The 13608-nt window shown below is 37.0% G+C and overlaps 1 protein-coding gene across 2 annotated transcripts; it reads left to right on the forward strand.

Annotated features, from left to right (window-relative positions):
* Positions 1-7744: 7744 nt before the first annotated feature.
* On the forward strand, positions 7745-10901 carry LOC114413259 (acyl-acyl carrier protein thioesterase ATL3, chloroplastic). 2 transcript variants are annotated; one of them, XM_028377544.1, is made up of 5 exons: positions 7745-8017; positions 8164-8264; positions 10132-10241; positions 10358-10498; positions 10576-10901. In XM_028377544.1, the coding sequence occupies exons 1-5, from the start codon at positions 7827-7829 to the stop codon at positions 10690-10692; spliced, it is 660 nt and encodes a 219-aa protein (XP_028233345.1). In that variant the 5' UTR covers positions 7745-7826; the 3' UTR covers positions 10693-10901. The 2 variants fall into 2 exon arrangements, with proteins under 2 accessions (XP_028233345.1, XP_028233354.1); XM_028377553.1 differs by having other exon boundaries at positions 7751-8017; positions 10403-10498.
* Positions 10902-13608: the final 2707 nt, after the last annotated feature.

Consider the following 13608-nt stretch of genomic DNA (forward strand, 5'->3'; position numbering starts at 1 on the left):
ATACTCATCTTCTTCTCCTTCATCATTGGACACGAACGCCAAGTTCTTGCTCTTCTTTTCAGCCCTATCCGAGAGTCCTAGCTCAAAGGTTTGAAGGGAACCAATGAGTTCATCTACTCTCATGTTGCAAATGTCTTGGGCCTCCTCTATTGCAGTGACTTTCATGTCAAATCTCTTAGGCAAAGATCTGAGGATCTTTCTCACCAGCTTTTCGTCTGTCATCTTTTCTCCCAAGGCAGTGCAAGCATTGGCAATTTCAAGTATGTTCATGTGGAAGTCATGAATACACTCTTCCTCCTTCATCTTCAGATTTTCGAATTTTGTAGCCAATAGTTGCAATCTGGACATCTTCACTTTGGAGGTTCCTTCATGAGTGGTTTTCAGGATCTCCCATGCATCCTTGGCCACTGTGCATGTGTTGATCAGTCTGAAGATATTCTTGTCAACTCCATTGAATAGAGCATTCAAGGCTTTGGAGTTTCCAAGTGCCAATTCGTCTTCTTCTTTTGTCCAGTCTTCTTCTGGCTTCAATTCATCAGTGGGCTTTCCTTCTGTGTCCAGCATCTTGGGATGTTCCCAGCCTTTGATGACAGCTTTCCAGGTTCTGCTATCCAGTGATTTGAGGAAGGCCACCATCCTTGCTTTCCAGTATTCATAGTTGGTTCCATCCAGGATTGGTGGTCTGTTTACTGGTCCTCCTTCTTTCTCCATGTTCATCAGAATTTATCTCCCTAGATCTCACTCAGTGATTTCGAGTGCCTGCTCTGATACCAATTGAAATTCTGATACTGGGGACAGATGTCGTACAGGATGTCACGACATCACGCTTCAGAACATGGAGATTATATTTGACAGTATGAACAGCTTAAACGAGTAAATAACACAAGAGAATTGTTAACCCAGTTCGGTGCAACCTCACCTACATCTGGGGGCTACCAAGCCAGGGAGGAAATCCACTAAAATAGTGTTAGTTCGAAGATCTAACAGCCACTGTTTACAACCTTCTCACCTAACCACTACCCGTGCAATCTCTACCTAAGAGTCACTCTTAGATATGAGAAACCCCTCTCACTCCCTCTCAAACACTCTCCCGTGTTTACAATCAAATCAAATACACACCAGAGATTGCTCTCTGAACAATAGAGATCAACTCCACACACTATAGAGATCAACTCTACACACTCTAGAGATCAACTCTACACACTCAGGTCCAACACTTGACGTTAGAGTAACATCAAGGTGGCTCACAAAACACTCAAGTCCCAAAACTCACAAAATAACTCTTCAATCCCGGACTTGGTGGAAAACTCGTGCAGCCTTCATGTTTATATAGCAGTGTGCGTTTCTGGGCTGCAACTACTTGTGCTGGATGAGATCTATCATTTTCCTGAAAATCTGCACTTAAAGATCTAAAAGATACAGTTTTGATCTTTTAGTTTTTATCTTTAATCTTTAATCTCTGAACGAACTATTCAAGTTTGTAATTCGAACTTTAATTATCTTTTAATTCGTTCCTAAAGATAGATCCCCAAATCTGTTGCTAACTGCACATTAATCTGTTAAAGATATAACAGATTTATGTGTCCAGTATTTTCGGGCCGGATGTCAGGACATCGTGTCCGACATCGTGGATCCTGCACACTCTGTTAAAGATATAACAGATTTATGTGTCCAGTATTTTCGGGCAGGATGTCAGGACATTGTATCCGACATCGTGGATCCTGCAGCTTCAATTCTTCATTTGACATTTTATCTTGCCTTGTGCATTGTGCAGCCCGATCTGATTCCTTGACATAACGTTGAACATCATGTGCAGCAACTCCAGCTTTCCTTCATTGTCTAAGTGCTTATGTTTTAACAAAATCTTAGCCAATCTTTTAAACACTCAGTAGAGCTAAGCACTAACAGTGTTTTTTAAAAGTATATTTTGTTTTGAAAACCAATTCACCCTCCTCTTGGTTTACTAAGTTCCATCATCTTTTTTCAGCTTGAGCATAAGAAAACTATGTGACAAAGATTTCAAAATTGAATTCAACAAGAATTGCTCTCTCATTTGTGAAGCTACATCCTGTGAGGTTGTTCACATAGGTAAAAGAATAGGTAATATCTACATGTTGAATATTGAACATGCATCATTTCGTGAACTTAGTTGCTTGGTAAGTAAGACTGATGATTCTTGGTTATGGCATCATAGGACTGCACATATGAACATGCATCATCTAATTCATCAAGTTATAAAGGACTTAGTGATTGGTATCTGTCGCAACCAGCCCTCCGACGGGGGGGCAAAAAGGGCCTCTCGTATGGGCCAAGGGTGCGTCTTCCATCGAAGGGAAACACATGGAGTTTCCACCAATGTTTATTTGAGGAAAACGTCGGAAAAATAAAAATGGAAAAGGTCAAGGGTCTGTGTGTTTTGAAAATGAGGGTTTGGGAGTTGTTTAAGCAAGGGGAAGGTATTAGCACCCCAGGCGCCCGTCACAAGGGACGGCTGCCTCTAATCGAGTGTGCAAATCATGACTTCAAAATTATGTATTTTCCCTGTTTATGCTTTTATGTATTTTTCCTTTTTATGCTTTTTTTTATGTTTTTCTTGCCTTTTTATGTTTTTTACTTTTTTGTAGTCGACAAGGGTGTTTCCCTTGCTCTTATGTATTCCCCAATTACAACGAAGAAATAAAACCTACGTAGTTCTTTAAGAACTGAACGTTGGTCAAGTTGTTTTTATCTTTTTTGAAAGATTGATTTTAGTTGCAAACAAAAGTGGTTAAAGGCATTGGACCTCGAAACGATCTTTTGATTTTTTCAAAGAGAGAATCATTAAGGCGTTGGACCTTTGAATGATCTCTTGATTTTGAAAGGAGAGAAATGTTAAGGTGTTGTACCTTTGAACGATCTCTCAAGTTTTTTTGATGAAATGAAGAAGTTTAAGTGTTGGTTTTTATTTGATTTTGGCTCATTAATCTTCAATCCTTTTTTAAAGATAACTTGCGGCGTTATTGATCGGTTAAAACTTATTTTACATTGATGGAAAGAGTTTATGACACAAATGATCGGTCAAAACTTATTTAAATGGTGATTAAGTGAGATTACAACACAAACGATCGATTGAAATTCATTTAAATGGTGATTAAGTAAGATCAAAACACAAACGATCAGTTCAATTTTATTTAAACGGTGATTAAATGATATTACAGTATGAACGATCGGTTAAAACTCACTTAAAACGAAGAAAAAGAATATCGAAAGTAGACGAGATGAAGATGAAGACATACAAAGCAAGAATGCACCCCTAAGGGTCCATAGAATGAATTCAAAGCTTCGAAATCAAAAACTAATTGGTCGAAGGATGATGAACGATGAAGAACGGCGAAGAACATTCACGAATTTGGTTACAGAAACGTTATAGAAGTGTTATGGAAGCGCCTCGGCCTTGATTTTCTTCTTCTTTCTCCTTCTTTTCACTAATTTTAAGTCAAATATGCTTTCCCAGGGTGTTGAACCCTTTCCCCTCAGCCCCAAATGCCATTTTATAGCAAAAATGAGGGAGGTCGTTGCCGTCCAGCTCGCCCAGGCGAGCTAGGTAGCTTCCACATGAAGCAACCTCCCTCCAAAATATTCCAGATGGGCCCAGGACCAGGTACACCCCCCTAAATTGATCAGTTCACCCACCCCCCCCTCCATTTTGTGTTTTTGGTTGATTTCCTTCTGAAACATCACGAAACTTTACGGATTACGCGGTGATGAGTGTTAAGCATCTCAATTTGATTAGCGAGGGTCTGCATGTTGACAAATAATTATCCCCGGGTGAAATTAGGGTATGGCAGTTGCCCCTCTTTACTTATCTTTTATTGGAGATAAAAGGGAAGTAAAGATAAGACACTAATAGCTCAATAAGCGAAACCTGTCAAAAGAAAGAGCATAAAAGACATCAGGTGCATCAGCAAAAGCCTTGGTGCCTTGAAAGTGACAAAATAGATAATCGTGACGATCTCAGCTCGCTATCGGACTCTCTTGTCTCGGGATAGCAGGGGAAACTTCGGTAGCCTTGATCGACAGACGTTGAGTCTTTCGATGAGGGAAACAAACAACTATGTTTGTCTCCACATGCTATCAGACTCGCTTGTCTCTGGATAGCAAAGGGAACTGCAACATTCTCAAAAACAATTAGAAATGGACGACCATCATCGTCCTCGTACACCATCGAAATCGTTTTTCTCTGGATGGGAATGGGGACTTTGATAGTCTCGGGATAATGAAAGCGACAGGCCATCATGATCTTCGCGTTGGACCATTAATGATTTCTTGGTTTTGAAAGGAGAGAAACGTTAAGGCGTTGGACCATTAATGATCTCTTGGTTTTTGAAAGGAGAGAAACGTTAAGGCGTTGGACCATTAACGATCTCTTGGGGTGGTCGACAAAAGCGGGACTTTTGCTCCTACGTATCCTCAATTGCGATGAGGAAATGAGACCTACATAGTTCTTGCCAAAAAGCGGTAAAGTTATGTGTAGATTTTATGTTTTTGAACGGTCCATGTTAATCGATAAAAGCAAAGAGGATCGTTTAAGGCGTTGGACCTTAAAACGGGTTTAAGGGACTTTTGCGGACAAAACTTGATTTGAGTTGATTTTAGCCTTAGTTTCACTTTGGTTATTAGTCAATTCATTCAAGGAAACTTTCAAAGAAAAACGTTCGATTGATTTTTTTTATTTTATTCAAAGATATTTTGATTATTTTATTATATTTTTCAAAGATATTTTGATTATTTTATTATATTTTTTCAAAGATATTTTGATTATTTTTTTATTATTTCAAAGATATTTTGATTATTTTATTATTATTTTTGCCTTTTTTATTTAATCGAGGTTACAGCGTGAACGATCGGTTGAATTTTATTTTAACAATGATTAAACTAGATTATAACACAAATGATCGGTTGAAATTCATTTTATCAATTATTTGGCGAGATAACAACATAAATAAATGGTCAAAAGCTCGTTAAAAGATGAAGAAAAGAATACCGAAAGTAAACGAGATGAAAAATGAAAGCGAACAAAACAAGAATGAATTGAAAGCCTCGAATTCAAAAACTTATCAGTTGAAGATCGAAGAGCGACCAAAGAACAGTGGAAAATCTTCACGGAATCACTCAAAGAAACGTCTCGGAATCATTACGGAAGCACCTCAGCTTGAATTTCCTTCCTTTTTTCACTTCTTTTCGCTAAAAAAAACTGAAATATACAGCATAGAAGTCAGGGGCCCTTGAAACTCAGCCTCCTCCCCCTATTTATAAAAGGGAGGTGGTTGCCGCTCAGAGACTTTCTAAGGAAGATTACTAAGCGCACCCCCTTTTGATAAGTTCACCCCTCCAGAGGCTTCCTAAAGAAGTTTCCTGAGTGCACCCCTTTATTGATAAGTTCACCCCCCCTTCCAGAGTGTTCTAGATGAAGTTTCCTAAGCACACCCTCGTGTTTGATAAGTTCACCCCCCTCCAGAGGCTTCCTGAGGAAGTTTCCTGAGCGCACCCCCTAATTAATAAGTTCACCCCACCTTCCAGAGTGTTCTAGATGAAGTTTCCTGAGCGTACCCCCCGTGTTTGATAAGTTCACCCCCTGCTTTTGTGTTTTTGGATGTTTTCTTTCCGAAACATCCCAGAACTTTACGGATTCCACGACAATGGGTATTAAACATTTTGAAGTGGTCAAACGGAGGTCACATGCAGACAAAAAATGGTCCCCGGACGAAATTAGGGTATCACAATGTGAAAGTAATAGGGGGCATGCTTTTGGTGACCTTCGTTTAGGCTTCCACTGAGTTGATAGACTTAAGGTTGGGGACATAGCGCTTTTGTGCTGAGTTTGAACTTACTCCCTTGGCGAATCCTAAAGCTATTTTGTTTATTACCCCTCAAAGCCAAGTTTCAAGTTGGGGATTGTCACCCTGTTGTTGTGCTTCTATTGCTTCACGAGTCCTCCTGTGTTCTTGGCTTCTATCTTGCTCTTTTTCACAATCTTGATCATGTGATGGGTCTTTGACGAACTTCTATAGGTTCCCCCTTTTGGGTCAATTTTTATATTTGGTCCTTAAGGGCAGTGCAGTCTTTCGTGTTGTGACTAGCGACTCGATGATATCGACAGTACTTGGATTTGTTTGCTTCACATGTAAGTCAATTTTTAGGCGGTAACTGGACCAACTCGGTATTGCAAGCTTCCTCCAATACTCGTCCTTGAATCTCCGTCAGTGGAGTATAATGGCTGAATTTTGACTGAGGTGATCTCTTGGCTCTAGATTTTCCTTGATTACGGCCCTCTCAATTTTAACCTCTTGTTCTACTGGTTTCCAATAGGATTCTCCACACATTTTATCTCTAAACATATTCATCTCTTCCTTTGAATGAATATGGCAGTTCTTGCTCTTAACTCATCCAATGTTGCAAGCGGTTTCTTACATAGACTATTCAAGAAGGGACCAAACTTCAATGCCATAATCATTGAGGTGAGCACAACTTTTGGGCTCAAGTTTCAAATTCGAACTAAGACTAATGAGAATCTCTTCATGAAATCAAGTAATTCATCTTCTTCTTGCTTGATGTTGGCGAATGCCACAACTATCAAATGGTGTGGTCTGCTTATCATGTATTGAGCTCCAAAATATGCGATAAGCATCACAAATGAGTCAATGGAGTTTCTCGGCAATCGAGTATACCAGTGAAGTGTAGCATCTTTCAACGTTTTAGGAAACACTTAACACATGATTATGTCATCATTCTTAAACAAATTCATCTGTGTAACAAATGCTTCCACGTGTTCATCTGGGTCCAAGAGTCCATCGTAAAGATCTATGGTCAACGTCTTCCATTCGGGCGGGAGTTGTGCTTCCATAATACCATCAATAAAGGGATAAAGTCGATTTTTGGCATTTGTTGCTCTTGGGGTTGGTTGTGTGATAGAGGGAGTTCTTTCTCTCCATGTCGTGTTAGCCTCCTCAGTCCTGGTTGCATTATGGTCTTCGTGAAGCTTCAGGTACTGGTCCTTAAGGGTGGCATTTTCCTTTAGAGGTTCTCCATTTCTTGTGCGTTGTTTCACTTGAGCATGTTCATCTCTTTTTGCATGGCCACTATCATAGCATGATCATCGAGCTCCTGATGCAGGATATTCTCCCCATTCATTGGGTTCCCTTCTTTAGCGACTCCCACGACAGGCATTTTCAAGCATGGTGAATGCTTGTCCCAGTTGTTGATTTCCATGATAGGCAACATTGGTGTTGTCACCATTCACAACCATTGATAATGTAGTGGTCAAAGGAGAAGATTGCCTTCAGACCCCACAGTAGGCACCAAATATTCTTACCGGATTTGGCAGAACTTGCTCACAATGATAATATATGTTTTTAGAGGTTACATCTATCTTTCTTATAGAAGATAGAGCTTTCATATTACCTTAATTATACTCTAGATCCGAGTAGCCTGTTCGATTGGCTAGTGAATACATAGGCTTGTTGAGTCGAAATAGTACAATTTATTATAAATTTTTGTTATATAATTCTATATTAGTTCTTTTTAAATGATTATAAAAAGAAATTATTCAAGAGTGATATCTATTACCAACATTTCGTTGATGTGAGATTGTTTTAGAAAATTTGAAATTTGAAGTTTTATGAATGAAAAAAAAAAGTGATAACTAAAAAAAAGCAAAACAAATTAGGTATTCAAAAATTTTGCTCCATAATAGAGGCAAAGGTCGTTGAGGTTGAGGAAAAAAAAGTATAATAGCAGTAGCATGGGTTGTAACGCCTATAATCATAATCCCGTTGTAGTTCCAAAAAATGCTCTACAACCACACTTCCTCGATGTCATTGCCTTCCCCATTGTACCTGAATACTACGTCGTTTCGCCTCACGCGCCAATCTCCTTTTCCTTTTCCCCGCCGGCGCTTCAATCCACCGGCTTTCCGATCAGTTTCGCCGTTGAGTTCCAGCCCCTCTGCATCACTCTTCGATCTCAGAGGGGGCAAAGGGTAATTTCCTCACACAACCCTTGTTTGTGCAATCGATTCCGTTAATTTTGTTGCCTTTTCATGTGATTCGAATCGAGCATCTCTTTTTTAAATTCGTGATTAATTTATTCTATATATAATAATATTCTTCTTACAATTTATAACAGAATGAGTGGATTCCATGACGTTGAACTGAAGGTGCGCGACTATGAGTTGGATCAGTACGGTGTGGTTAACAATGCAGTTTATGCTAGTTATTGCCAGCACGGTGAGACCTCTTGAGCTGGTTCTTACTGTTGCTTGCTTGCTTAAATCAATGTTTCCCTTTTACTGGTAATGTCGTATGTGTATATATTTCTCTTGTAATAGATGTTAATTTTGAAATGTTTATAACTCCAAATGAGCACTAAGTTTTGACATGGAATAATTGTCGACAATAGTTATGCCATGAGTTAGCAATTTTAACAACAGTTATTGTCTGCTTTTCTAGGTATATCAAAATTGTAATCTTTGATATCTTAGTCCTTTTGTTTATGCTACAAAATTATATTTTGATTTATGTTCTTTAAAACTTCAAATTGAATTTAGATTCGACATATTTTTAGAGTATAAAAAAATTATGAAGGTAAAACAACATAATCAGACTAGCACAGACATATGATAAAAGTTTTATAATCTTTCTTCTCTTTTCCTTATAAAACAAATGTATAGGCTGTGATAGTAATATTATGAAGGGATTTTATGGGAAAACATTCTGAACATAGTTGGAAATGAAACAAAAGAGCAAGAAGTAAAGGAATCAGATCATAATTTTTAAACAAATACTGCTGTTTCCCGGTAAAACCATTAGAAGGCTCACATGTAGTTTTATTGAAGCATATTCCCCAGATTAGCATCTTTCTGAAAGAACAATTCTCAATGTTAGTATGCAAGATAAAGTACAGTATACTTCATATGCAGAAAGCTGTCACACTTTGTGAGGAATGAACTTTCATACATACATATGAACATTTGTTAGTCTATATGAAAATATAAAATAGGCAATTGAGAAGGAGAAAGAACAATACAGAAAATATAGTGTTAGGATCCTGAAAAAATAATTAATCAGAATGGATAAAATGGACAAACAACAGAGAATCTGGCATCTGTGTTTAGTATTACTAACTCCAGAATAGTGATTCTGGCTTCTGAGTATTTCTTGGAATGCAAGAATGACAGAACGAGAAAAAAAACAGAAAAGAAATGACTCATTCCAAGCATTGGTTTGGAACTTCCCTATCCAAGCATTTAATTCATCAATTGGGAAGAAATACCCTGTGGAGCCTGACTCAACGAGTATTGCCAATGCAAGGCTATTTGTAGTATGGAACTGAGTGATGTCTACACGAATAATCCTTTAGTCATACCAATATTCCACCGCCTTCTTCACCCTTTACTCGTTAAAATAAAACTACATTAGGATTTTGCAGGTTCACATCAAAACTTTTCTATTCAAATTTAGATGAAATCTAATGGTTCATCTCACTGATAAGTTCTATTTGTTTCTCTAAGAGTTGTGTATAGTATTTTTTCTTATCTTGTATATGCTTGGAAATATTTCCCCCCCTTTTCTTGATCTCTGTTTTGGTATATTTGAGCCAGTATAATTGTTATGATCAGGTGGGAAGTTGGTGAGTTCTTATGGTACTTTGGTATTTGTTTTGGTTGGGGTCACTTTTCTAATTTATTCCGTTGGACCTGGGATTCGAGTACATGGGAGGTGATTACAATGGGTCAATGATGACTATAGTTACTGTGAGGGCAGTTTGGTGGGAGGTATTGTAACCTGGGTTATTTCCTATTTATACTACATTGTTAATGGGGCATAACCTAGCATGGCAGGGTACTGTGCTTTATTACTATGTCTGTATTTTTTGGTGCTTCTGGTACCAAGTATTAATATATTAATTATCTTTTGCTGATAAAAAAAGTTATGATCAGGGTATTGACACTTGACAGGATACTGAATTGAAACGTATTGAGTTGAATGGTCTGCAAACTTTTTAAGTTATCCTTTGTACATTTGTGGCAATTAAAAGGCATGCTTTCAATTTTAGATGTATAAACTGATCTATTGCCATATATATTTTCATAAGGTCGTCATGAACTCTTGCAAAACATTGGTATTAATTGCGATGCTGTGGCTCGCAGTGGTGATGCATTGGCATTGTCTGAACTATCGCTCAAATTCCTTGCACCTCTAAGAGTAAGCCTCTCCAATTTTGCTTGTCATTTCTGTTTGTTAGGATATAGTGCAACTGTGCAAATAACCTCCTTATACATTTTAGTACACTAAAAGATATGTTTTTCTGTATAAGTTAGTTCTGTTTTCCAATATTTGTTCTCATAATAAGAACATGCAACCAGAGTGGAGACAAATTTGTTGTAAGAGTTAGGATTTCTGGCTCTTCAGCTGCTCGTTTATACTTTGATCACTTCATCTATAAGCTGCCAAACCAAGAGGTCTTTCTCCACCACTTGCTGCTTATTGTATTTCCATTTTTGAGAATATTTGCTGATATTTGGTGAAATGGTGGCAGCCTATTTTGGAAGCCAAGGCCATAGCGGTGTGGCTTGACAAAAACTATCGTCCTATACGAATTCCAGCAGAGATGAAGTCTAAATTTGTAAAGTTTATTCGAATTGAGGACTCTTAATTCAGTTACCAGTTGAGTATAGCTTATTGGTTAATAGAGCATTAAGAAAGGTAATTATTTATGTACTTATCTTCAATTTAGCTTGTGAGTGAGGAAGGAGGTAACACGTCTCTGTAATGGATCCAGTAAATTATGTGCAGCAATATTTTTAAACTATAACTGTTATATTCATGATGCTCAGTAATAAAGAATGTGTTCTTCCTTTAAAATTTTCTTGATTTTCTGAATCTTTAGGCCATCTCTGGCCCAAGTGTGATGAGTGAGTGAGGGGCAAGGAATTACAGGCTTGAATCATTTTTCCATATCTCTGTATCCTTAGTTTATTCTGTTGTTTGACAGTGTTCTGTGGGGAATTGATGCCAAGTTTGTTCAATAATAAGCACAATGCGAACTTAGTGAAGAACAGGAATGATATATAAGAAAATTTACTGATCAAATGAATGCTCAAACCGATCACAGAAAGTTCTTTTTAGCTGTTTGGAACATTTGTCTTAATTGAACGGGTGTTCATGTTGGTCAAATCTGGGGATTGCAATTGACCCTTTTTGATGAGCTGCTGCCCTGTTATTAGATTGTGTAAAATATTGACTATTTGATGATTTTGATGGTGGTAATGACCCTAAATTGATTGCCCATTTGTATGTGGAAGAAATTGGAAAGTTGAGATTGAATGGAGACCTTTAGCATGTTGAAATGTAGCTGAAATTCTGTCATTTTTACAGCAGTGATTTGTTGTCCATTTCCATGAATATTGTAACATCCCGTTGCATAAGACACAATCCACACTAATGTTTTATTTGTTTTAGTTATTATAAAAATGAGGGTAAATTTTTGCAATTAAAATGAAACATTTATTAAAAATATTCAGAAATAATATATAAAGAACCATGATCTTCTTTAAATATACATCAGTTCACGTCACTAAAATAAATACAAGGAAATCAAGTATTATCTATCCCAACCCATACAACAATTATCCTAGTCACAGCAGTGAGCAAAGTCTACCTTAACCCAAATGCAAGAATAAATAAAACTGACCTTTGAGTGCAGTGTCTCCTTGCCAGTCTCTGCAATTTATGAAATAACCATGTTAACAAGAAGCTTGATTGCGAGGCTTGACTGTTGTGTTCACATATCCAATCAGAAAGTACATAAACAAAAAGAGAAAGGAATGAGACTTGATTTTAATAGCGGGATAAAACCTAACGTCTTTCTCGTCATAACATCTCATCAACTCAACCTTCTTGACACAGTATGGATCCATACTCCACTATTGATCGATCATCAATCGCAATACAACCTTTGGAAAGTGATGGGGAGTAAGTATCCCTCAACCTCAACTGCTGGCACAGTCCCATACCTATGTAGCTCCATAATTCACATGGTACTTGACACAATTCCTTGTGTTGCTCATTATCAATAATCATATCAGTATGTGTACTCAAATCATAGGACAATCTCTCCATAGGGTCACATCCCTGCTACATCATAAGGTATATTGTTTGCGTCATAATAAGTTGTCTTTATGTTTATCGAGATGTACGAGTTGGCACTTGCTACATCATAAGGTATATCGTTTGCGTCATAATAAGCTGTCTTTATGTTTATCGAGATGTACGAGTTGGCACTATCAGTCCCAGAACGTAAAGGACCGACCTACCCATTTGGATGTCACACACTTGATGTCTTCTACCCCTTAGACCTAGTATCATGCATATCAGCTCATGATGTACATAATAAGTTGTCTTTACACTTATCGAGATGTACGAGTTGGCAATATCGTTCCAGAACGTAGGGGATCGACCTACCCATTGGGATGTCACACACTTGATGTCTTCTACCCCTTAGACCTAGTATCACGCATATAAGCTCTTACCACCGCTACATCTCCCATTAGCCTTCCTCTTGACTTGGTTACACCAAGTAGCGTAACTAAGACACTCTCATAATACATTCGCAAAGACTTATTCATCTTTTAAGGATCAATCTTAATCATATATAACATTTTTTTACATCAACTGACAAAAGTTTATAACATAGCATAGAAATACAATGAAACATAATTATCATCGATTTAAAAATATCTATGGCATCAGCTTCCTTGAGCACCAATACAGAAAATCAGCACATTTGTCTCTGAAACAGAGAAACAAGCACATTAAATCCACAATATTTTGCTTATGTTTCACCATATCAAGTTGTCTTATTAAGTATCTAATATAAGGATTTATATAATATCACAAAGTTTTCAAGCAACCATTTTCTTAAAATTATAAGAGATACTAATATTACTTAATCAGATTTATATTATTATAAGGATTTGAATTTAACTGAAAAAAAATTAAAGACTTGTTTGATTTCCTTCTAAAAAAAACGTTTAAGTTATACGAGAAATTCGCTCAAAGTTTTATCTTACATATAAACATTATGACCAAGTGTTTAAATTTATTAGCAGTGAAATAACATTTCTCCTCTCCTTTCTTCTTTTATATAATTTCTTTACTTAGTTAAAAGAAATAAATTTCTAACTTATTATAAAATATTTCTTTACAAATATATAAATAGATTTTTAATTGGAAAATTTATATCTCTGATGTGGAAGATCATATTAGATCACAACCACATAGCATACTCAGTTTTTCATAGACTAATTAGTTTTAAAAGCTCGCAATAAGAAAATCCTTTTTGTGATAGACCAGATGAAATTGCAACCATGCATGCACGGAGCATACTCCGGATTTCTTTTAATTTTTTTTTTCTAAAAGAACTTTGTACACCGAAAGAAAATATTTTCCTTTGGAAATAAATTTGCAAACATTTTTCATTCCAACTTTATATTTGAAATTGCATGCAGTATCTATCTTTCTCTTAAACCCGTGAGTTTCTAAGAAATGAAACAATAATTTTTATTTCAAA

This window comes from Glycine soja, chromosome 1 (genome assembly GCF_004193775.1).
Source record: "Glycine soja cultivar W05 chromosome 1, ASM419377v2, whole genome shotgun sequence".
Taxonomy (NCBI): Eukaryota; Viridiplantae; Streptophyta; class Magnoliopsida; order Fabales; family Fabaceae; genus Glycine; species Glycine soja.

Coding starts and splice junctions, on each gene's coding strand:
- LOC114413259 (XM_028377544.1), top strand. CDS start 7,827: ATGCTCTACAACCACACTTCCTCGATGTCATTGCCTTCCCCATTGTAC. Junction 8,265..10,131: donor TGCTAGTTATTGCCAGCACG/GTGAGACCTCTT, acceptor TATTTTCATAAG/GTCGTCATGAACTCTTGCAA. Junction 10,242..10,357: donor AATTCCTTGCACCTCTAAGA/GTAAGCCTCTCC, acceptor TGTATAAGTTAG/TTCTGTTTTCCAATATTTGT.